Source organism: Podarcis filfolensis, assembly GCF_964270895.1.
Source record: "Podarcis filfolensis genome assembly, chromosome: 17".
NCBI classification, from domain to species: Eukaryota; Metazoa; Chordata; class Lepidosauria; order Squamata; family Lacertidae; genus Podarcis; species Podarcis filfolensis.
In genome coordinates this window covers 9627299-9653146 of record NC_139621.1, presented here as the reverse complement: position 1 = coordinate 9653146, position 25848 = coordinate 9627299, and the positions used below count along the sequence as shown (strand labels likewise).

Sequence of the window (25848 nt, the reverse complement as noted above, 5' to 3'; positions counted from 1 at the left end):
ATCCAATTTGAAACCATACCTTTGACTAATCTTAAGTAGTATTTTCACACAAGAGGGAGAGTGTGGACACTCTGGTGGAAGTAATTCTTTGGTGAGAGTCTGGTTTTCAGGATCTAAAGTGTGAGGGAGGTACATTAAACATGTATTTCTTACCTTCCCTTTATGTATATTTTGTGGGAGGTGATCCATGAGAGGCAGTCAAGTACAACATTCCTTGTAATGCTAGAGAAGACATGCGAGGGAATGTTTGGTCCAGCCAGTCGAAACTTCCTGTTCCTCCTGGCTGGAGCATCCTTCCTTTTGCATGTGATAGAAGGTGGGCGTGACCTAACCTGTCCAGGTAACAAAAGGACAAGTCACGCAGCACACCTCCCCCCCTTTTTTTTACATCCTTCTTCGTTTGATCAGCTTCTAGCTAGGACTGCTCTGCTAGCTCTCACCTAGCAGAAGCACTGGGATTATTCCCCCATATGGGGTAGATCCACATGTACTTATTTGTAACTAAGTCTGCCTTCAGGAATCCAACTGTGAACTGATGTGAGTAAACTTCTTTTATTGACTTTGAATAAGATTGTGGCGTCTTTATTCTTTAAAGAGGGATTCAAGGGGACTTACCAGGAACGTACAATTCAATCTGAGACAGATTAAATTGTGCAATAGTGAGAGGCTCACACGAGCCTGCAACCAGCTATCTGCTGTGCATATAAAAAGGGGGGAATGTAATTCTGCTATGTAGTTCCTTTATGTAAAGGAACTTGCCAGCACAAGTTAGGAAGGATATCAATAAACAATATATCCTCTCCTGCCACCCTGAACATTCCCACATATTTCCCTCAGAGTGGATGGACAGCTGGCTGGTGCGCGGGGGGGGGGGGCAGGATAGCTCTCACCACTACCCTGGTCTGATGCTTCACCTTCGGAGATGCCCCAGCTGGGGGTTGTGAGCTGTTCCATCCATCACTGGAGCCCTGTATACCTCCTTCCTGCGAGAGACACAGAGACAGGCTGCAGGGTAAACTCAGCTGATGTCCGATGTACCTTGATCAAACTGTACAGAACTGACCCTCCCAGCAGGGGCTAATCTAAGAACTCAAAGGCTTCGGGACATTTCAGCAGGTGCCTCTCATTGCTGCAGCCCCTGAACCAAAAGAGGTTGCACCCAGGGCAATTGTAGCTCACACTGAACAGAGAATAACTCTTTCCCTGCTCCAAACATGGTGGCTTAATGCCCCTGGGTAACACTTAACACAACATGGCAACTATCCTCAAGTCCAGTGGCGGAGCAAGCCAATCGGGCGCCTGGGGGGGGGGGCGTGCCCTGCACCTGGGGGAGGCGCCAGCCGCCCATAGGGGCACCGCAGGGCTCCGAGGAGTCTGCCTGCCTCCTTCCACTCAGCTGCCCTACAGCTGAGAGGGAGGCAATAGGCGGACTGTTTGGGGAAGCAGGGAGCCTGTGGGCGCTCAAGCCAGTGTGTCACTCCCAGGAGAGACACGTAGCTCAGGTGTGCTACAAGCCCCGCAGTGAGTGCTGCCCACCATTTTGTCACCCCCTCAGTGGGGACACCCGGGGTGGACCGCACCCACCACATCCCCTTTGCTATGCCCCTGCTCAAGTCCCCACCCCACCTCAGAGAAATCACAAATATTTGGGGGGGGGAGGGGGACCTTGGCCCCAAGGAGTTGGCTCCTATGCTATTGAACCCTCTCCTGATCCTGACAACACTGGACAATACATTACAGCTATACCTTGGGTTACAGATGCCTCAGGTTGCATTTTTTCGGGTTATGGACCCACCAAAACCTGGAAGTACCGGAACGGGTTTCAGCGGTCACGCATGCGCAGAAGCACTGAATCGCAACCCGTGCGTGCGCAGACGCAGCGCTGCGGGTTGCGAACGTGCCTCCTGCATGGACCATGTTCACAACCCGAGCGTCCACTGTGCATCCTTCTGGGCGCATTATCCTGCATAAAAAGACACACAACACACACACAACATTGCTCTCCTCTTCCTCTCAAACGACGCAGTTCTGCTACCTGCAGCAAGATTTCTCGGCACTTCAAGTAATTGTTGTCTTCGGAGAAGATCTGCGAGAGCTTTCGGAAGGAGCCCCTGGTGTCCCTGGGAGAGAAGTCACACTGAGTTTATGCAGCTCCCTGGCACAGGGGTCAGTGCAAGAGGCCACGGCTAGCTCAAGCTGTTTTGCAGCCTGAGGCGAAGGGCAAAGACAGTGGCACACACACACCTCCAGAAGCTTGACTGGAAGCTGAATCTTTTTTTAGCAGTGGCTGCAACAGAGCATCCTTTGTGGTAGAAAGAGGGCAGCAGGCTAGCAGGTCTTTCAAATTTCAGCGGCGCCCTGTGCAAGGCTAAAATTTGACACCCCCGCCTCTCGTCTCCTGTTTTGCATGTGTACTACGTCATAGTTGTGATGCCCTGCGGTGTCCCCCCTTAGCTTGGGGCCCAGAGTGGGGGAACCGGTCACGCTGCCCTAAATCTGCCCCTACAGACTAGCACAGGGCAGGCTGTGTGGCACAAAAAGCTCTGTCCTCCAAGAGAGGGGGAAATCTGTACAGTGGCATAGCATGGGGGGTGCAGGGGGGGCAGGCCGCACCGGGCGCAACATCTGGGGTTAGGGCAAATCCACGGGTTAGGGGGCGCAAATCCATGGGTTAGGGGGCGCAAATCCACGGGTTAGGGGGGGCAAATTACTTGCCTTGCCCCGGGTGCTGACAACCCACGCTACGCCACTGAATCTGTAGGACTCAGGAAGAACATTCAATGGGTGCCCCCCCCCAGCCTGCCTTAGGCGGCCATTTCATTCTGCTTAATTCTCTGTGGATGGGCTTGTATCAGCTGAAACCACCAACTGAGACTGGCAGGAGCTCATCTCTCTCTGTTTGGGTTTTTATTTAGATTACAGTGGTACCTTGGTTTACAACCATAATCTGTTCCGGAGGTCCGTTTGTAAACCAAAACAGGTTGTAACCCAAGTCATGCTTTTGTCAATGGGGCCTCCCAAAAAAAACTTTTCATAAGCCAAAAAAAAAAAAAAAAAGGTTGTGCAGTGGTACCTCGGGTTACAGACGCTTCAGGTTACAGACGCTTCAGTTTACAGACTCCTCTAACCCAGAAATAGTACCTCGGGTTAAGAACTTTACCTCAGGATGAGAACTGAAATCACGCACTGGTGGCACGGCAGCAGGAGGAGGCCCATTAGCTAAAGTGGTGCTTCAGATTAAGAACAGTTTCAGGTTAAGAACAGACCTCCAGAACGAATTAAGTTTTTAACCTGAGGTAACACTGTAATCCGATAAAAGTTTGCAAACCGGGACACACACTTCCGGGGTTGACGTGTTTGTAATCCAAAATGTATGCAAACCAAGGTACCACTGTAGTTTCTTTTATCCTGCTGTATTATGTAGGATTATGTAAAAATCTTGTTTGAAAAGAAAAAGACTGTCAGGAGCTCTCTGGGGTCGCAGGCAAAACTCTTCCCCAGTCGGGGACGATCCTTGAACCTGCCAGAGCCCTGTGGTTTCTCTCCAAAGAGAAGCAAGAGTCTACTGTGGCCTGCTTTAACCAGCCTTTAAAAGGTAAAAGGTAAAGGGACCCCTGACCATTAGGTCCAGTCGTGGCTGACTCTGGGGTTGTGGCGCTCATCTCACTTTATTGGCCGAGGGAGCTGGCATACAGCTTCCGGGTCCTGTGGCCATCATGACTAAGCCACTTCTGGCTTAGAGCAGCACACAGAAACGCCGTTTACCTTCTTGCCGGAGCAGTACCTATTTATCTACTTGCACTTTGATGTGCTTTTGAACTGCTAGGTTGGCAGGAGCAGGGACCGAGCAACGGGAGCTCACCCCATCGTGGGGATTCGAACCGTCGACGTTCTGATTGGCAAGTCCTAGGCTCTGTGGTTTAACCCACAGCGCCACCCGCGTCCCGATCCAGCCTTTTCCCTAACCCTTTTCCAATGTTTTTCTTTTAGGGGGAAAAAAGGTGCTGGTACTCACCATGAAGTTGTTACAATAAGTGCCACACAGTGGAAAACTGTTTTAATTGCTATAACAAAGGTGCCTCTGGCCTTAAATTGAGGCTCATACAACAAAAAAATAATATTTAGAATATAGTGGACCCCATTACGTTTGTTTTTAAAAAGGGCTATCTAAGGTATCTAACTGTTGGTGATGCAACAGGGATAAAGCTTCTCTAAAACATGTTTTTTTCATTGTCCTATATTGAAAGATTTTGGGCAGAAGGTAACTGAAACCATCAACAGAACTGTACGGAACAACTTTACATTTACAGAGCAAAATATCCTCTTGAATTATATACCCAGCACATGGAACCTTACAAAAGGACAATACGAGTGGACTCCCCGTGCCCTTACCACAGGAAAAAGACTGATACTGGTGAACTGGAAAAAATAAAAATGAGGCTTCTTTCTATGATTGGATTGAAGACTTACAGTATACAAACTCGCAACATATGAACAACCCGCATATAAATACAGACTTGCCATGGACAAATTCAATGATATTTGGAATCCATTCTTACAAATACTGTAATATTTGGTGAAGTGCAATAATGATCTTGTAAAATGTATAGTTTTTTGCCCCCCCTTTCCCCCCCTTCTACACGGGTTCTGTTTCTCTTTTTCCTTTTCTCTCTTTTATTTATGTCTCACAATGTTTAGTGCACATATAATTATGTACTCTTTGAGCTTTCCATAAAGATGGTTAAAGAAAAAAAAGTGCCACACTTTTAACCAGGGCTTTTCTTCTAGGGAAAAATGGTGCCACCAAAAACCTCACCTGTGTACAGCAGCCCACGTCCGCTTCAGTCGGTAGATGGAGTTAGACTGTAGGGCAGAGAGGATGGCATGCAGCGAGGAGAAATTCCGGAGGGCCCGACATCGCTGGAGGGCAGGCGTATCATTTGGGGAATTGGGAGTGGGGAAATGAGAAATATTTCAGTAAGAAAGGGGTAGGATTTAACGCCAGCGATTGGATTGATTAAAGATTTGACTGCAAAGCAGTTGCTGCATTTTGAGTAAGGCTGCAAGCTTTTGATTCATTTAGTTGATAATCAAACCATTTTTAACGTGTGGACTGTGACTCAAGAGAAAACATGGCCATTGTGCAGGCTATTACCATAATGCAGAAGAAAGAAGACCCTATCTTCTTACAATAGCTGGCAGTTTTTATTTAGTAAAAGAAAGTCAAGTAATCTTGCACTTGTCAGTATCTCAACACCCACAATACTGAGGTTTTGATAAGGTACACATGTATTTACATTCAATTAAACTGACAGATCAGTTAGAAGGCAGATGATAATTAAACATTCTTCAAATCAATTAGCGTTCCTCACTTTAATGCCACTTGCTTTGGCTATATTTTTATATATCATCTTAAGTTTACATTCCAGTAGCACCTTAAAGACCAACTAAGTTAGTTCTTGGTATGAGCTTTCGTGTGCATGCACACTTCTTCAGATACAGATATCTGAAGAAGTGTGCATGCACACGAAAGCTCATACCAAGAACTAACTTAGTTGGTCTTTAAGGTGCTACTGGAAGGAAAAAAAATTTTTTGTTTTGACTATGGCAGACCAACACGGCTACCTATCTGTAACTGTAAGTTTACATTGTCAGCATGTCTGTTACTTTTGCAATGAAAAGCTGAGGGGGTCTGTGCCTTTGGCTTGTGCAGCTATTATGTAGGCCCATTTTTGTAATATTCACAAATTGTGGAGAACCAGTGAGCTGGCTGGAGGTACAATCCCATATGTTGGTTTGTGTGCCGACAGGAGTACAGTGGTACCTTGAATCTCAAACGCCTTGGTACTCAAACAACTTGGAACCCAAACACTGTAAACCAGGAAGTAAGTGTTCCAGTTTGGGAACTCTTTTCGGAAGCTGAACGTGCTTCATTTTGAGTGCCACACTTCTGTTTTGAGTGTTACGCTGAGGTCTGTCTGTTTTTGCTATTTATTTTGCGTTTTAGTTTTTGCGACTCTTTGTTTTTCTTTTTGAGACTGTGTGGAACCCAGTTCAACTACTGATTGATTGATTGATTGATTGTGTGACTGCAGTACATTGTTTACTGCTTTCATTTTATGGATCAATTAGATAGTAAAATTCATGTTAAATTGCTATGTTAGGGGTTGTTTTTGAAAGTCTGGAACGGATTAATCCATTTTGCATTACTTTCTATGGGAAAGCACGCCTTAGTTTTGGAACACTTTGGTTTTGGAACGGACTTCTGGAACGGATTAAGTTTGAGAACCAAGGTACCACTGTAGAGGCAGGGCTAAGGAAACAAGGAAAACTAAGGCCAGCTAGCTCACTGGACACAGAAGCTCTTACCTGGGCAATGTCGATCCATTTCTCTAGCAGGTGTGCCCGCTGGGGAAAGCGTAGAGTCAGGTCTCCCAGTACAGATGCAATGACACAGCTAGTGACTGCATTGAACTGGGCCACAGTGGCTCGGACGCTGGGAGCCACGTGCTGATTCTCCTTCTTGTCTCGTTGCGACCACACGCAGCCCAGGCAGTGGAAGGGCCGCACTGCTCGGAAGAGTTCCTGGGGAAGGAGAATGAGAGGGAGGATGAGAGAGAAGACCACCCCAATGCCACTCAGCGCAACCACTGCAGAAGTAGGGTAGGACTTTGGACCATGGATCAGGTCTCCAAGTTCCGAAGTCAACTCTCTGCCATTGAACCATAAACTATATATAGGGTAAAAGGTAAAGGTAAAGGACCCCTGGATGGTTAAGTCCAGTCAAAGGCGACTATGGGGTTGCAGTGCTCATCTCGCTTTCAGGCCGAGGGAGCCGGCGTTTGTCCACAGACAGCTTGATTTAAATTGGATTCTTAAAATAAAATGCTTCTGGAGGAAAAATCTTTCTAAAGACAGTTTTCTAGTTAAGTTACATTATAGTCCAAAGGCTATTCATCAGGAAATAAGGATTTGTTTTAAGTTTTTCATGAGTGCTAAAACTCAGTCTAAGTTTTTTTTAATTGTTTAACCACATCAGTTAACAAACATGGATACTTATGCTATAATGTTATTGTTTAAGTTAAATAAATTGTTCAAATTGTTATTAAGGAAATGATTATATTTCTCCTTCCAATAAAATACAGGGGAAAAGTTGTCCAAATATAAACAGTTAACTTAATAAACCTCACAATAATTTCAAAAGCATCTGTCTATGTATTTCTAATAGTATAATCAAGTCAGTAATTTTTGATATAACTGTAAAAACTATTCTAAAAATTTATTATTCCGAAAATGAAACCTTCATCTGGTTGTAAATATTAAGATTATACAGTGGTACCTCTGGTTGCGAACGGTATCCGTTCCAGAGGCCCGTTCGCAACATGAAAAGAGCGCAACTCGCAGTGGCGCGTCTGCGCATGCACAGGTTGCGATTCGCCGCTTCTGCGCATGCACGAGACATCATTTTGCGCTTCTGCGCATGCGGCAAAACCTTGAAGTAACTCTTTCTGGTACTTCCGGGTTGCCGTGGGACATAACTTGAAAGAACGTAACATGAAGCAGACGTAACGAGGTATGACTGTACCAGCAAGAATGAGTCTTTCCATAAAAAAATGATTTAAATCAACTCTTAATGACTAGTGATTTAAATCGTGATTTAAATTGATTTTATTTAAATCAAATCCACCCTGGCTGGAAATAAAATTTAAGAGTCTGAGAGCCACACCACTCCCCCCATTAATGCTGTTTTCTTCTTCCCAAAGCATTTTGCCATCCCTGACCCCTCTTACTCACCGCATCCATCAGGGTCAGCTGTTCAGCTACTTCATTCACCGAGAAGGACAGAAGGGCTGGTGTCTCCTCACAGTCACCTGTCCCAGCTACTTCTCCGATCACCTGTGGCAGCCCCATCCCTGTGGGTTCCCCTCCTGTCGGGCAGTGAGACAAGGGCCACCTGAGTGAGTGTGCGCAAGCCCAACCCTGACAAAGGAAGAAGAAGCCCTTCCTTGCCTAACCCATGTGCCTTTCTGGTAAAATGAAAGCCAAGACATTGTTTTTTCTGTGATTACTCCAGGTCCAGCTCTGAGGGCCTTCTGGCGGTTCCCTCACAGCGAGAAGTGAAGTTACAGGGAACCAGGCAGAGGGCCTTCTCGGTAGTGGCACCTGCCCTGTGGAACACCCTCCCATCAGATGTCAAGGAAATAAACAACTATATGACTTTCAAAAGACATCTGAAGGCAGCCCTGTTTGGGGAAGTTTTTAATGTTTAATGCTGTATTGTGTTTTTAATATTCGGTTGGGAGCCACCCAGAGTGGCTGGGGAAACCCAGCCAAATGGGCGAGATATAAATAATAATAATAATAATTATTATTATTATTATTATTATTATTATTATTATTATTATTATTATGCAGACATGCCATCTAATAGGCTGAATAGGATGGCCCTGAAGACAACTGCATGTGGCTGAGGAGCTGAGGTCATTGGTGGGGATGGGAGCTGGACCTGAGCCACAAACTTTGGTAGGTCCTTTGCTCTAGGCCGTCATGTCTCCAGGGCAGGGGAAATCCTTACCTTCTGCCTCAGCAGCACCTGCCCTCCTGTGCTCCTCCTCCTTGTCGTCTTTGTGGGACTGCCACAGCCCCTCTGCCAAAGCACACGCTGGGGAGTCACGAGAAGATTGGTGCAAAAAGCTCAAGGTTCTCTGCAGGTTGGGATGCTGGGGGGGCTCCCAGAAATCCTCCGGGTGATTCTGCAGCCAGAGTTTCAATACGTGCAGCACTGCCCTGCAACCGGAAGGGAAACAGAGTCAGGTCCCAACCATACACAAACACACGTACAGTGGTACCTCGGGTTAAGAACTTAATTCGTTCTGGAGGTCCTTTCTTAACCTGAAACTGTTCTTAACCTGGAACTGTGCATCTCTGGGTTATTTGTGGGTGTAATGGCTTTAGGGGTTGCTTGTGCGTAAGTTACCGCCGCTCTGGGCTAGGTTGCCTGGTTAAACCGTTTCTCTCTGGACAGCCATCCCCTCCGTGGCTGTTCAGTCGCTGGCAGAATCCGTCAGTGGGCGTTTCTTGAACCTCTTCCAGCAAAGAAGTTCTTTGACGCCAAGTCGCCGCCTACTTTCCCTGCGCGGAAGTCTTCTGCGCAGGGTGGGTGTGGGCAGCGGAGGACCTGTGCTCTCCTCGCTGGTCTCCTGCGAAGAGTCCTGGAGCCTCCTCTCCGCTTTCCCCATCGGCCCCCCTCTATCCCTGGTGTTGCGCTGATTTTCTTCCCCAGCCGGAGACCTGCCTCTCTCCCTGCTTGGCCCCTCTCCAGCATCGCTGTGGAGCCTCGCCTCCTCCTCCTCTAGTTCCGATGGCAGTTCCCTGACAGTGGGGCATAGGAATTCGTTCATTCCCCCCCCCCAAAAAAAATATAGTCCGGCCCACCACATGGCCTGAGGGACGGTGAACTGGCCCACAGCTGAAAAAGGTTGCTGACCCCTGTCTCTCCCCACCCCCCCGGTGCCCCTAACCCAGTGGTTCTCAACCTGTGGGTCCCCAGATGTTGTTGGACTACAACTCCCATCATCCCTGAGCTCTGGCCTTGCTAGCTAGGGATGATGGGAGTTGTAGTCCCAAAACATCTGGGGACCCACAGGTTGAGAAAGGCTGCCTTAACCCTTCCTGTCCCAGATAAGCTGCCTGCTGTTCAACAGCAGAACGGACTACCTTGGAAGGTGCACTCTCCTTCCTTTGGGGTTCTTAAGCAGAGGTTGGATTGCCATCTGTCCTGGATGCTTGAGTTGAGATTCCTGAACTGTAGAGGGTTGGACTAGAGGACCCCAGGGGTCCCTTCTAACTCTATGAGTCGATGATTCCATGCTGCCTTCACCAGGATTTCTTCCTGAGGGTGCCCTCCTTAAGCATCCTGCCAGATTGTGCTGCTCGGACTTCACCAAGCTTCACTGCCCATCTGGCATCTCATTACAGACAACTCCCTCTTTACACAGAGGCCACATTCTTTTTTTAAAAAAATAATATTTATTAAAGATTTTTTAAAATTATAAAAAATAAAAAATAAAAAAACAAAACACAAAAATGGAAAGAAAGAATACATCCATCATTCTCAAGTTTTTAACTTTCATTACCTTCTTTCTTTGACCTCCTCCTCCTCCCCTTTCTTGTATCCTGGTTAATAATTATCACAGCAAATCCTATCCATAGTTCATAATATTTTGTCCTTACATTATCTTGATCTATTTTCATCTTGTCTTATAGCAAACCTTAAAACTTAGAACTTAAATCTTATTTTTACCGACTTCTCATAACCATACCATTAACCTAATTCTTTAAACATTTTTACTAGAACCAAGTAGTTCCCCTTCAACATTTTTCTAGCATTCATCAATTATTTTAAAGCAGTTCTAATGATAAAAGAAAAACAAGTAAAACAATCCAATCTACATCCAGCGTCCCTTCCTCCTGGTTCCGGATTTTGTCAGTCCTTTTTGTCCCGTTTATCTAGCGCATTAACCTGGTGTCCTTATATCCGAGGCCCTCAAGTCTCTTCCATGTCCCTTCCGCGACTCTTCTTCATATTTTCCTTCCACTCGTAGGAACTCCAGCTTAGTAATATTTTTGACCCTTTTCAACAAATCAGCCCCATTTCCATAGTCCAGACTAAACTCCATGTGATATTTAAACACCTGTTTCAGATTCCCTCCAAAATTAAAAGCCCCCACAGCTCCAAACATCTGACGGCCCATTACCAGACTCAGAAAGTCCAAACATCCCGGCATGGGAGGGTCATTCCAACCCCCCATTTCGAAACCAAACCTAACTTTATCTTTCCACATCTGGTTTTTTCCAAATTCATTTATTGAATCCAGAGGCTCATGATCCTGCAGGGCCGCAGCTCCCTCCATTTCTGACACCCAGGGTTCAGCAATATCCTCTTCTCTCATCTGTGCTGTCATGGCACACTCCTGTTTTAATTCCTGGGTAGGCTCCATGTAGTTTCCTACTGCCTGTTCAAAATTTCTGGTCGCATTAGTCATCAAGTCCGTCTTCTGGCTTAGCTGATCCAATAGGGCATTTATTTTACAGAAAGCACCCAACAGAGCTTCTGAAAACATTGTCCTGCAAGGTCACGAGTCCTTTCCCACGATTGTAATCTGTAACAGCTGCAAGCTCCTGAAGTTGGTTACAATTTCACAGTCTCCCTCTAGGGGGACAACTTGTTTATTCTTTCTTTTAAGAACAATAGCAACAAAGTTTCTTTTTTAAAATATTCAGACAATATTTGTTCCTTTAAAATGCGAAAGGAAACAATGGAGTCACTATGCTACTTTTCTTTTAACTATCTGTCAAAAACATTTGTCTCTGGTCAATGAGCTTCAAACGTCAGTCCTGACACTCCGCTCCAGGATCAGGACGGTGGAAAGTTACTTTACTTTAAACTCACTTCTGCAGGTTTAAACAATCCAAAAAGAGATCCCCCTTCTTCTCCTGCTACCGAAGGGGGGTTCCACGATTTTAAATGATGAAAGCCAGTCTTTTAAAAGTGAATTTCTATGCTCTAGTTACGTTGTCTTTGCTTTATTCTGACTACAAAGAAACGGAAGGCTGACTTCCTGTTTAGACCTTCCCGTTTCAGTACCAAATTGAAGTAAATTTTAAGTCCAATTCCTCTCTGCTGGCCGATCCTTATTTAAAATCCAATTGTTCGAGTTTTAAGTACTCACGGGTGATTCTTTAGGTGCCAAATTGTCCCAGGAAAAAGGCAGTGCTCTCCGGCAACGGCTATGCGGCTTCGCTCCACGGAAAAAGCAGTAGACTCACAGCACCGCGCCACTTCCCCCCTCTTCGCTTCGGAGCCCGTTTATGGGTTCCTTTGCGGGTTGGGGGGGTGCTAAAGGTGCCCGCCGAGTCCCATGGTCACAGGCTTCATCCGCCTGTGATTTTTTAAAGGGTCCCCGCTTCGCCGTAGCGGAAAAGACCCGTTTCGCGCAGAGCTGGTCCCTCCAGTTCAGAGGGAGTCTGCCATTGCCGATGGCGCCACCCCGGAAGTCCACAGAGGCCACATTCCAAGGTACCCTGCTCTTAAGTGAAATCACATATATTTGATGTGAAAGTCCGCAAACACCCTGTTCCACCCCTGCCCTTTTCTACCCCCTTTTTGGGGGTCATTCCTGGGTTCGGAACGATGCCCGCGTCCTCAGCTGCACACATATTGGATGCACCTGAAACAGTCACTGCCTGTACAGTAGAACCTCGGATTTCGAGCATCTCGGAAACCAAATGTTTCGGAACCCGAATGCCAAAAACCCAGAAGTAATTGCTTCCGTTTTCGAATACGCCTCGGAAGTCAAACAGCTTCTAAGGCACGTTTCTCAATTTTTTTCAGTTGAATTCCCCGACCACCCATTGTGCCTCAGTTGTCAAGTGTTTTGGAAGTTGAACAGTCTTCCAGAACGGATTACATTCGACAACCAAGGTTCCACTGTATTTTATTCCTATATCCAGTCCTTTTTTCCTGGGGGGACTCAGGGAGATGCATACCCCTAAACATTTTGTGAATCTTTGTACTTTTGTCCATTTATTTGTCTTTATTTTTCCCAATTTGAACTATAAAATGGTGGGGTTTTTTAGTCCAACTGAGAGTACCCCTAAACATTTTTTGAGGGGGAAAAGCACTGCCTATATCTGTCAGTTTGCATTTCTTATTACAGAATGTGTTGATCTGATGTGTAGAGATCTTTCCTATTCTACTTAATTCAAGAGGGTTCTGGAAGCTTCTCTGTGTGAAAGAAACAAGCAGAAGGTTCCTGTTGTTTGGGTTATTCCTTCAGAGAAGCTGAGTACAGCTGGCTTAAACTGGTCCTGTTATCTCTTCTGTCAAGGTCATGTGGACTATAATAGTGAGGCCAGAAGGAGCCTGGGTTTCACTTTCTCTTTCTATCTCTTTTCCTTCTGGTATGGTGTTCTGTACATAGTATGCTTAGTGTGAAGGTTAAGACTTATTATTGTAAGTGTAAGTCAAGTCTGCTGCAACTGGATTTCTCATGGGCAGTGCCAATCCTGAATGTATTGGATTTGTGACCATTATGCTCATTTGCCTTCAGTAGCAGTAAAACTCTGCTGGATGAAATATTAATTGCCTCTGGTCTATGTTTTGGGAATCCTGCAACGTGTTTAAGTTTTCACTCTGCTAACTATACATTGGGAGTTCTGCTCTGGATCAATATTGAGTAGAATTTCAATGACAATAATACGTACTGCACCCACATGTCTATATATCCCCTTTCCAAAGAACACTTAATTGCATGAGACAAATAAATTCGCCCAATACATACATGTCTACAGGGCGAAAAGCAAGGTGGGCATTAGCTAAGATTTATCATAACTGTGATAATTTATGTTGGAAATGTAAAGAAAAGGAAGGTACCTTTTATCACATGTGGTGGACTTGTCCCAAGGTGAAAGACTTCTGGGAAAAGATTTATAATGAATTTTAAAAAATGATGAAATATACATTTATAAAGAAACCAGAGGCCTTTCTCCTCAGAATAACAGGTCTTGAATTGCCCAAGAAAGATGTAAAGGTATTTTTGTATGCCACAACCGCTGCTCGAATTTTAATAGCCAAGAAGTGGAAAACGCAAGAATTACCAAATGTGGAAGATTGGCAGATGAAGATGATGGACTTTATGGAGCTAGCTGACCTTACTGGAAGGATCCGCGATCAGAAAGAAGAGGAATATCAAGAAGATTGGAAAAAATTTAAAGACGATTTGAATAAATATTGTAATATTAAAAATTAGAAGTTACTTGAAAGTACTAAACAGGCCTAGGATTAAATTAGGAGTTAGTTAAATAAATGAGATCTAGAAAAGATAAGAAATCTGATTATAAATGCAATATTGTTTCTGAATAATGATATTGGAAAGCTGTTACACTCAGATACAAGGAAATTCAGACAGGAGGGACTAGAGGAAGTCAAATAATATGTTTATGAGACTGGAAGTTCAATTAATCAATTAATTTTGTTGTTTATGTGTTTGTTGTTATATTTTTTCCTATGTCTTATTAGTTCCATTTGTTATATATTAGTATTATTATTATTATTATATTTGTTTTACAGTATGTGCTTTATTTGTATGAAACTTAATAAAAATTATTGGGGGGGGGAGAAAAGAAAAGAAAAGGAAGGTGGGCATCACTCTGATACCCTGCCAGGTTAGAATTGCTTTTCCCGCCCCAATTCGCTGCACTGCCAGAATCAAGAACCAGCCCTTCCCCGGGCTCCTGATTCGGGAGCACACCTTGTCCAGCATTTTCCTCCTGCCCAAACCACCCACCTCCTACCCTTGTGCCTCACTTGTCCGGTCCCAGTGGCAGCAGCAGATCCAGCACCTGCGCAGGGTTGGCGAAGGCCCGGTAGGTGGCCAGGAAGCTGGGCACGTAGCCACGGTCACCCTCCACATCGGCAGACACCAGCCACTCCACCAGCCTGGGGAGTGTAGCAGCCCGCAACAGGCGCTTCTTGCACGTGCGGTACTGTACAAAGGGACACTCTGGTGTGCTGGAGGCATCCTGTTGGGAAAGGGACAGGCATGATGAGGTGGGAGGAACTCACATAGCTGACACCTATTGAAGAGGTGCTTATCACTGTCTAATACACAGGGTAGAGGTGCAACCTGCCTTCAGTGGGAACTGCACAGTTAAAAAAACCAACCCTATTTGTGAAAAATCAGATTAGTTAACATGGAAAATCTGATACTTGTGGAGTTATCTTGCCTTTGTTACAGGAGATTCCAATCATTCCCATCACTTCTGAAAAGGTTACCACAAATCCCCAAATTTGCAGTAATAATAATATAATAATAATTTGTTATTTATACTCTGCCCATCTGGCTAGGCTTCCCCAGCCACTCTGGGCGGCTCCCAACAGAACATTAAAAACACGCTAAAACATCAACATTAAAAACTTCCCTAAACAGGGCTGCCTTCAGATGTCTTCTAAAAGTCAGATATTTGTTTATTTCCTTGACATCTGACGGGAGGGCATTCCACTACCGAGAAGGCCCTCTGCCTGGTTCCCTGTAACCTCACTTCTCACAGTGAAGGAACTCCAGAAGGCCCTCGGAGCTGGACCTCAGTGTCCGGGCTGAACGATGGGGGTGGAGACGCTCCTTCAGGTATACTGGGCTGAGGCAGTTCAGGGCTTTAAAGGTCAGCACCAACACTTTGAATTGTGCTCAGAAACATACTGGGAGTCAATGGTAGCTCAGTGTGGTCTCGGCAGCCACTCCCAGTCACCAGTCTTGCTGCTGCATTCTGGATTAATTGCAGTTTCCGGGTCACCTTCAAAGGTAGCCCCATGTAGAGCGCATTGCAGTAGTCCAAGCGGGAGATAACTAGAGCATGCACCACTCTGGCGAAACAGTCCGCGGGCAGGTTGGGTCTCAGTCTGCGTACCAGATGGAGCAAGGGAAAGAGAGGAGAGATCCTTGTCATGCTTGCACGCATGAGGGAGACATGACTTTCCGTGCATGTGTCCCCTCTGCTGTCCAATAATAAAAACCAGTTTAGCATAGAAGGAGGGATCCGGTGTTCCCTGTAAGGGAAGCTGCCACATACCAGCTGACACGATCTGTTGGCGATGGGCTCTGCCCTCACTCGGTGAAGGATGATGCTGTAGATGGCCCCATCTTCTGCCTCTTCACCCCACTGCTGAAGGGGTGTCTGGGGAGAGGCAGAAAAGAAACAGAAGCAGAACTAAGACACAGCTTTTTGGCTTCTTGGAAGCATATGCATATGCAATGTAGAGCAGGGGTTCCCAGCTGGTGGTCTGCAGAAGCCAGGGGGTCCGTATAGCTCACCTGGGGGGGCCGTGGCACCATTCACATATCAAAAGCTACAATAGAGATATCAAATTTTTCAGAAGTAGGAGGCCCAGGGCTTGCCTCTTGAAAAAAACAGGGGGTCTGCAGTACTTAGCTAATTGGGGACCAGTCGTGTAGAGCAAGGTCTAAACTGGGCTGGAAGAATTGAGCTGGGAGCCAAGAAAATGTTATTGTCAGGTAAAGGGAGGCTTCCGCCCATTCAGAGGTAGATGTTGGGGAGCAGAGAGCAGTAGTGAGATGCTGGAGCTGTGTGTACCATGTGGTCATTCTTGTACCCCCTAAACTAGTCCCAGGTGTGATGAAGGCAGCCAGAATTGAAGTACTATTCAACAGCCAGTCTAGTCACATTCCCGTGCATGGAATTGCAGGAGGAGCCATCTTGCCTCAGGCAGCAAAATATATTGAGCTGGCCCTGATCTTATTTTGTTGTATGGTGTGGCAGTTACGTTGTTTTGTCAGTATTAGCTGCCTTGAACATCCAATAGGGAAAGCTGGGGTATATGTTCTAAAAATAAATAAGTAACAAATAAACTTGTGCGAAGTGCGCAAGGGAATGGAGTACCACTATCAGAGAAGGAAGACTGGCAGGTTTGCTTTTCCATCTTCAGAACAAAGGAAAAGGCTCAGGGCACAGCTGCACAGGAGATTTCTGGGGGTGAGAAAAGAGGCTTATGCATGGACGAGGGGCAAATCTCTGTCCTGTTTCCTATTTACAGTGGTACCTCAGGTTACATACGCTTCAGGTTACATACGCTTCAGGTTACAGACTCCGCTAACCCAGAAATAGTGCTTCAGGTTAAGAACTTTGCTTCAGGATGAGAACAGAAATCGGGCTCCGGTGGCGCGGCAGCAGCAGGAGGCCCCATTAGCTAAAGTGGTGCTTTAGGTTAAGAACAGTTTCAGGTTAAGAGCGGACCTCCAGAACGAATTAAGTACTTAACCTGAGGTACCACTGTAGTGCTCAGCGAGCAAGTATGGCCATCATTGTTTATCACAGTGATTCAGGCATCATACTTGGTGGCTCAGAGAGACAGCACTGTCTGGATTTCTGCGATGTTTTCACCTTTCCGTAGGCTGCTTGTGCCACGGATGGAGCTTGCGGACTCAAGGCTGTTATTAATTGACCAACGTTCCACGGTCAGTCAAAGAGAAGAAGGCTTCATCTCCTTCACTTTGATTACCTGTCCTTTCCCAACTCAACCCTCAGCATCAAAGGCCAGCCTAAACCAGAGGTAGGCAACCTAAGGCCCGTGGGCCACAAGCGGCCCACGGGAGTCGTTTAACCGGCCCACGAGCCACCCCCGAACCGAGCTGCCTGCTTGGTGAGTTCCCACTCGATGCACTAAGCCGGCGCAGCGCGGCATGGGGACTCTCTTCCGCAGCACTGGAAATCGCGTCTGCACAGGCGCAGGGGCTGGAAATCGTGTCTGCACAGATGCACACACTGGAAATTGCGGGCGTGGGAGCTTATGCACACGCACAATCCAGCCCCCGAAGGATCTCCGCTGGAGTGAACCTACCCAGGCGAAGTAAACCTTGCCAACCCCTGGCCTAAAACCAACCACACACAGTGTAGCTGCAGGGAGCTGCTATTCTGGCTGGGGGCCCCCACCTCACGCCACCTATTTGCAAAACAAAGGCCAGCTACACAATGCAAGTCACTTTTAGTCTGGCCCTGATTTAACGCTGCTAAGAAGCTTGTGTTGTCATCACAGGTTACTGCTGTTGTGAATGGTCACATGCTTGTTTTGCATACATTTTAAGCTGCAATTGAATCATTGCACACTACGCTTTTGGCGTTTCTCAATCATTTAGTCCCATCGTAAGCTTTCCATTTCCCCCTCTGCACCCATGTGAATACAGTGGTACCTCGGGTTAAAAACTTAATTCGTTCCAGAGGTCTGTTCTTAACCTGAAACTGTTCTTAACCTGAGGTACCACTTTAGCTAATGGGGCCTCCCGCTGCTGTCGCGCCGCCGGAGCACAATTTCTGTTCTCATCCTGAAGCAAAGTTCTTAACCTGAGGTACTATTTCTGGGTTAGCGGAGTCTGTAACCTGAAGCATATGTAACCTGAAGCGTATGTAACCCGAGGTACCACTGTATACACTTTCTAAGGATGACACTACAATGGTACCTTTGGGAACAGACTTCTGGAACAGATTAAGTTTGAGAACCAAGGTACCACTGTATACAGAAATGAGCAAGCCAGTGATATTTTAGGGAGCAGGCTAGCAGGCGGGGCCCATTACTTACATCATAGGAGCCTACACAACACAAAACACTGTTGCTGTATGTAGGTTTTATTTTATTTGTTTTTTTATCTTATATTTTGGAAATGTACATCCAGGTTTTTTTTTCCTTTACTTTTTTTGGGGGGGCCCAATAGAGTGTGGCCCTAAGCTATAGCTTGTTTAGTTTATACGTAAATCTGGCACTGAGATCGCTCCTTGGATTCACTCCCTGAATGTGTACCTATGGGGCGGCCTCTTTTTCTGTCCCTGCTCTTGTGCTTTTGTTTTGCTTTGTTTAACAGCAACCTGACATAGCAGCTTTTCCCACTCTGCCTGTCAAAAGCTTTATCCCCAGTGGTTGCTGCTGCTTAGAAAAGCACACAGGGAAGAAGAATGCAATTGCGGTCATGCTACCAATGTTGTCTGTACACAGGAGAAAAGTACTCTTTGATTTGGGTGTAGGAAGGACCAGACTGTTCCTTCCTTCCTCTCCTGGAGCGATGATATCTGGACTCAGAGTGGAATCGAGGAGTTCCATGCCCTCCCACCAAGCTGAACCCCCTCCTATCCAGGTAATATGAGATGGGGGAGACCTACTAAAACAAGTCGATCACAATATAATAATAATAATTTATATTATATTATATTAGGTTATATTATTATTATATTATTATTATATTATTATTATATTGCGATCGATAAATTTTTATTTGTACCCTGCCCTCCCCGGCAGCTAACACCAATAAAATTACAATAAAACATAATGGGGGGGAACAAACAAACAAACAAACAAAAACCAGATTATTAAAATACAATTTAAAATGCAGCCTCATTTTAAGAGTACAGTGGTACCTCTAGATACGAACGGGATCTGTTCCGGAGACCCGTTCGCATCTAGAAGTAAACGTAACTAGTGACGACACGTCTGCACACGTGCGCTTTGCTTTTCACCACTTCTGCGCATGCGTGTGACATCATTTTGAGCGTCTGCGCATGCGCAAGCGGTGAAACCCGGAAGTAACACGCTCCGTTACTTCCGGGTTGCCGAGGAGAGCAACTCGAACACGCTCAACTCGAAGCGTATTCAACCTGAGGTAAGACTGTAGTCCATAAATCAAAACCGTAAGGGGAGGAAACTTAAGGGTCAGACTAAGTCCAAACCAAAGGCCAGGTGGAACAGCTCTGTCTTGCAGGCCCTGCGAAAAGATGTCAAGTCCCACAGGGCCCTAGTCTCTTGTGACAGAGCGTTCCACCAAGTCGGGGCCAGTACTGAAAAGGCCCTGGCCCTAGTTGAGACCAATCTAACCACCTTGCGGCTTGGGACCTCCAAAGTGTTGTTATTTGTGGACCTTAAGGTCCTCTGTGGGGCATACCAGGAGAGACAGTCCCGTAGGGATGTCCCTGGTCAATCCTTGGACCCCCTGATAAATTTCAACAACTTTGGCTCCCTAAAAAAGCTTGGCAACTCTGGGCAGATCACTGCCAGTTCTGCAGTCTCCTGGGAGTTGGACGTGACTGCGCTAAAGGATGAAAGCAGCCCTGCCTGGGGACAGGAATTCCTCCCGCTTGGTCTCTGCACCCCATCCAGTTGCTCCAGCTTCGTTCCTGTGACCTTCCTTGACATTTCCTGTTCAGCAGAGCCGCCAGACCGGTCCTGCAAGAGGTGGAAATGTAACACCACAACCATCTGCACTGCTCTGTGCCAGGTACCAGTGGCTGAAGGCAAAGGCAGCACAAGTGCCCTCTGCCAGCTTTCACTAGAAGGGGCACAGAAGCGAAAAAGGGGCATCTATCTCTTTAAACACACACACACACACACACACACACACACACACACCCATTATCTCTCCCCACCCCTAAAAACTGTGGCTCTGCATTACTTGGAAACATCATTTATAACTGAGAGAGTTGAACTAGGAAAATAACAAATATATCAAAATCAGTGACTAACAGCAACATTATTGATGCACAAAATGCATGATTGCCAACTAACTTTAAGAGTTGAACTAGGAAAATAATGAATATATCAAAATCAGTGAATAATAGCAATATTATTGATGCACAAAGTACATGATTGCCAACTAACTTTAAGCATTTTGCAAAGCCACAATATGAACTCTCTCTGTGTGTACATGCACACACTTTGGATCTTGTTGTCAAATACAGTGGTACCTCAGGTTAAGTACTTAATTCGTTCCGGAGGTCCGTACTTAACCTGAAACTGTTCTTAACCTGAAGCACCACTTTAGCTAATAGGGCCTCCCGCTGCTGCACCGCCGCCGGAGCATGATTTCTGTTCTCATCCTGAAGCAAAGTACTTAACCCAAGGTAATATTTCTGGGTTAGCGGAGTCTGTAACCTGAAGCGTAAGTAACCTGAAGCGTATGAGGTACCACTGTATTATAAAAATTATGAATTCAAATACCGTACCAGAAATTCATATTATAAATGTTAGGATATTTAGAAATCCATCTGCAAAGTCCCAAAACACGTCCCTCTTTTTAAACATGCGGTGATATTGTTTCCCTCTTTGTATATCTCTTTCATATTCTGCATTATTTAAAGATACACATGTCTGGCCTATCTCCAGTGAAGAGAAGGTGTTATGAACACCGGAGGGGGTGGGGTGGGTCTGGATTCGGATCCTGAATGACACTCTCCAGGAGAAGCATCGTGAGAAGCAGGGCTGTGTGTGTGAATTAAAGGAATTTGAGAGCAAGGGATTAGAAGCTTGGCCTCTGGAGTTAGTTCTTTTGCTTTTCAGTTTATGCTCTGCACTTTCCTGTTTCTCACTGAGAGACGCTTTCAATATCCGAACCTTCACCACAACCCTACATAAAAGCCAGCCCTCCCTCCCATCTTAAGCCACAGCTGCGCCGTGCAACACTTTCTCTGCAGCTGGCATTGGGGGGAAGATGGCGAGAGGGTACCAGCCTTTGCTGTGGCTTCCAGAGCAGCAGTCCTAGATTTGTGCAAAGCCGCGTTGACTTCAATGGGCATAGGGTCTTGCAGCCCCTCCCGTCTCAGCTTGCAGCCCTGGAGACTTCCCTCCGCTGCAAAGCCCTGTTCAGGATCAGCTCCAACGCGCCGCAGCACCCGAAGGCCCGCGGGCACGCGCCCTGGGCTCCCTTAAGCAACTTGGCGGCGGCTTAACTGCCTTGCGGATCGGCTGCTTCTCAGGCAGCCTTTAACCCCCGACGATTAAAGCGTGATAAGAGGGGGGGAACTGTCTATCTGGAGAACAGTCGAAGGAGGCGAATGCAGCGGGACTTGGGTTCAAGAGCTGGGGGAAAGTGGAAATTCTGGAGGTGAAGCGCAGGCGTGGGAAAAGGTGCCCTTTACGAAATTCCCTCTTCTTCCAGGAGCAAGCCGGTCTCTTTTGTACATCTGCGCCCCCCCCCCTTGCACCCCCAACCTCCCTGCCTCGCCTCCCTACCATTGCAATCTCCGCTTTGCCCATCCTCGTCGGGTCTCCTCGGAAGCAGCAGCCTCGGCCGGTCCCTCCCGGGGCTTTGCATGGGGCAGGCGATGGGGGCAGGCGCCTTGCCCGGCCCTGTTGCGAGGAGGGGCTGAGAGCTCCTGCCCGGGCTGGGGACTCCTCCTCGGGAGCCGTCCGGTTCGCCAGCGAGCTCAGAGGCAGCAGGAGGCGGAGCCGCCGTGCAAATCTCCTCCGCCCCGGCCTGGATCGAGCAGCCTTACAGCGCTGGCCGCTGCAGGTTGGCTCATTGCGCCTGGTGCCCGGGGACCTCTTCCTTCGAGTCTTAAGGATGGGGGTAGAATCCCAAGGGAGCTACGCAAGAGAAAGTTTTCCTAAAATATTCCCAAAAACCTCCTCTCCTCCCCATGGCATTTCTACTTACTTTTTATTTCTTAACACAAGGCTCCCCCCTTTTTTTCTAGCAAGTTTTAGTAGGTCAATAGAGAGAGAGAAATTGCAAAGCTTAATATCAAATATATTTCATAATAATAATAATAATAATAATAATAATAATAATAATAATAATAATAATAATTTATTTATACCCCACCCATCTGGCTGGGTTTCCCCAGCTACTCTGGGCGGTTCCCAACAAAATAGTAAAAATACGATAAAACACCGAATATGAAAAACTTCCCTAAACAGGGCTGCCTTCAGATGTCTTCTAAAAGTCAGATAGTTCTTTATTTCCTTGACATCTGATGGGAGGGCACCACTACTGAGAAGGCCCTCTGCCTGGTTTAACTGAACTAAGGCTTTGATCTAGATAACAATAAGAACATGAAGAAAGAAAAGGGGGACAGGGAGAGAAAGGAGTAGAAAAAGAGAGAAATAAAGAAAAAGAGAGTGTAGAAAATAGGCTGAGACGGAAAAATAAAATTCTGAAAGTAAAGAACTTCCGATTCTTCATTTGTCTCCTATATATAAACAATATTCACTTTGTCCAATCCAATATTACACAGGACTCTTATTCAGAGAGTAATTCATAATACTTGGCAAGTTGGGAACTGTAGTTCTGCAATGCCTGGAGGCGCCATGTTGGTTACTCCTGTTGTGGGGCTTTTGAATATTAGCTGGGATTTACAGATGTCATCGCAAGCATTTTTCACACCAACCCTGCAAAGCGTTACACACACACCCCAGTAGCTGACAGGGGAAGAGTTGAGACTAGTAGCTTGTTTAAACCTTTTTAGGTTGCCTGTGGCAGAGGGAAGATTTGAACCCGGGGCTTCCTTGCTTGCAATGGTAGTTTCTCAGCTGCTTTGCTAAACTGGCACTCATCAGGGAGTGTGCGCTTTTGCCATTCTTGAGTGTTGGCGCTGGATTTAGGGCAGTGTGGGGGCTTCCTATCCCCCCACCCCCACAGAGTGCTGAGCTGAGAGGGCGCAAAACTGTGAAGATCCATTTGGGGGTTCCCAAATTTTGGCCTCGTCAAATAGATAGATAGATAAACTTTATTTGCATTAGCCAACGGCCGTAGCAACATAAAACAAGCAATATGTACAATTAAAAAACAACAACAATGAATAAAAAGGACCATCAAATGACCAAGACCATCGTTCAAATAGTGGCCCTTAATCTCATTGCACCCTTGATAAACCTAGCAACCTTTGCTGTTGTCTGATCATTCTGATCTGACAACAGGAAGAACAATGTGGCCTCAGAGGGGCGGCCTGGGATGGTAAGTAGGAGTGGGGTGATGATCTCATTCCTCAGGTCTTTATAAAGGGGGCAAGACAGGAGAACATGAGCCACTGTTTCCAGACTGCCATCTCCACAGGGGCAGAGTCGCTTCTCGGTTGGAATCCTTCGGTATCTGCCCTCAAGTACGGCAGAGGGCATCACATCCAATCTGGCCAATGTGAAGGCACGTCTGTATTTGGGGATGGTTAATTTATACAAATATGGTGCCAGGCAGTCAAACTGAGGGGGGGGGGCAGCGTTTCTTCGTAATGGCCAGATTGTTCTGTTGCTCCAAGTCCTTCAGACGCTGTTCAATTAGCCCTCTTGCTTTAACATAGCCCATTGTGAGAAGCTGTTGTGGGTGGAGTCCGCAGGAGAGGAATTTTTGGTGTACAGTTTTGGACCACACACTTTTATGGGGGTCTTGTGTCACTAAGGGCAGTAAACCGGGAGGATTTAGATTTAGACCTCGTCAAATAACAAACAATTACCAAAGTCCACCCCTGGCATTCCCTTGTTGCCATCTGATCCGAGTCCCTGGACAGGAGAATATTTTTCACAATTCTGTGCTGCCCAGGAGTGTTTCCAGGGCAGCTTCTGAATAGGCATCACGACAATAAAACTGTAATATGATAAAATGAAAACAAGAGTCGTAAAAGGAGTCAAACACCTGCTAGTGGCTTAGCAACTCATCAAGTCACTTCAACTGCCTCTTCCCTCCCTGCTCTTGGGCAGTGGGAAACATTTGCTGTGTCCAAGAGAAGTTCAGTGAGAGTCAGTAAGAAGAGCCACAATGATTTACAGCGCAATCTACTCCAAAATTAGTCCCACTGAGTTCACTGGGACTTGTCCTTACAAGGCTGGGTACACCTTGCTCCAGTGTGCTCCCACCACTGGTGTCTGAAGTGCACATGATGTTAGCCAAAATCCATAGGTATCCTGTAGTTTCTTGAGAAACTATCTTCCTTCATTCCTTCCTCCCACTTCCATCCAGCTTGAAAATGCAAGATGCAGTTAAGCTGAGCTGTGTTCAGTTCAGACAGCATCTGTGCATATGCAGATGGCAGATTCCTTGAACAGGAGCTGGGGAGGGGGGTAGAATTGCAAGTGTGGGAAAACAAATCAGGTAATGCGCATCAGGTGGGCACCCCTATCCCCTGTCTGGTGTGTCCAGCCACATGCAAATGTGACTTGAAACACAGCAGAGGAAAACAACCTTACTTTGTTTTATGCCACTAATGTGCACACAGTCCGAGTGAATATTGCAGCGTTAATGAAGGGGGTGGGATGGGGGTGGGGAGGACATGCTGCCATGGAGCAATGCGAGTCCCCCGAGTGATTGGATAAATCTGATTTGTTTTTAATGGAAGCTGCCCCAAGGGTCTTTGTAGACTGAAAGGAAGAATAGAAATCAAAATTGACAAGAGATATTTGACAGTGGAAAGGGACTTCCTCGGGAGGTTTATTTGAGGTTTTTAAGCAGATGTTTTTAAGCAGAGTCCCATGGACTGCAAGAAGATCAAACCTATCTATTCTTAAGGAAATCAGCCCTGAGTGCTCACTAGAAGGACAGATCCTGAAGCTGAGGCTCCAATACTTTGGCCACCTTATGAGAAAAGACTCCCTGGAAAAGACCCTGATGTTGGGAAAGATTGAGGGCACAAGGAGAAGGGGACGACAGAGGACGAGATGGTTGGGCAGTGTTCTCGAAGCTACCAGCATGAGTTTGACCAAACTGCGGGAGGCAGTGGAAGACAGAAGTGCCTGGCGTGCTCTGGTCCATGGGGTCACGAAGAGTCGGACATGACTAAACAACAAAACAACAAAAACAACAAGCAGAGGTTGGGTGGCCATCTGCCATGGATGCTGTAGTTGAGATTCCTCCATCGCAGGGGGCTGGACTAGATGACTTTCGGGGTCCCTTCCAACCCTACAATTCTATGATTGCATGATTCTGCCACACAGGACAGAAACAAATACTGTACAAAGAAAATCTATGTGATATCGTTTACTGGAGCAGTTGCTGAACTGTTGCCCACGAGACCACACACGACTTTATCTGAGCACACCCACTACCAACTCCTTCTGCATTTTTGTTCTGGGTGTTGCAGCCCACTCCCTCCCCACAGCTTTGCTCTCTCAGAGCCTTTTCTCCCCCCATGGGGGCATTCTTAGCCTCCACAGCAGCATCCCAGCCAATACATAACATGGGATCTAAACAACCAAGGAAGGCTGCATGCTCTTCTTTGTTTGCAATACAAACAAACCAGGGCCAAGCCCAGTTAGAAGGAGTGCACCATGTGGATTAGAGAGACATGAGATCCCACAATACAGTTTCTGGTCCTTTAATTCACCATTTTTCAGTGGGTGTGATTGTCTGAAATGACAGCGACACACTATGGATCTGGCATCACCACTGATGGTCAGTTAGCAGAGAAGCTGAGGGACACCTGTCTGGCTAACATCAACTAACCAGGCTTCTTTTTAAAAAACCTGTATCCAGGAGATTTACACCAAAAAGCCAACCCTATGAACAGCTTGGCCTCCCAACCATCTGC

General features: G+C 46.4%; 1 protein-coding gene across 7 annotated transcripts in view; it reads right to left on the bottom strand.

Annotated features, from left to right (window-relative positions):
* Positions 1-21763, bottom strand: part of RGL3 (ral guanine nucleotide dissociation stimulator like 3) — a 34729-nt gene extending 12966 nt beyond the window's left edge. The window contains exons 1-9 of one of the 7 annotated variants that reach the window (XM_083593168.1): positions 21566-21763; positions 15631-15735; positions 14369-14583; positions 8576-8787; positions 7795-7928; positions 6370-6585; positions 4817-4920; positions 2036-2120; positions 915-983 (exon numbers count right to left, since the gene is read on the bottom strand). In XM_083593168.1, coding sequence (XP_083449294.1) covers positions 915-983; positions 2036-2120; positions 4817-4920; positions 6370-6585; positions 7795-7928; positions 8576-8787; positions 14369-14583; positions 15631-15735; positions 21566-21589 — 1164 coding nt within the window. In that variant the 5' untranslated portion in view covers positions 21590-21763. Of the gene's footprint in view, positions 1-914; positions 984-2035; positions 2121-4816; positions 4921-6369; positions 6586-7794; positions 7929-8575; positions 8788-14355; positions 14584-15630; positions 15736-21565 lie in introns of those variants that run through there. The other 6 variants (XM_083593170.1, XM_083593171.1, XM_083593172.1 and 3 more) reach the window with 6 other exon arrangements.
* Positions 21764-25848: the final 4085 nt, after the last annotated feature.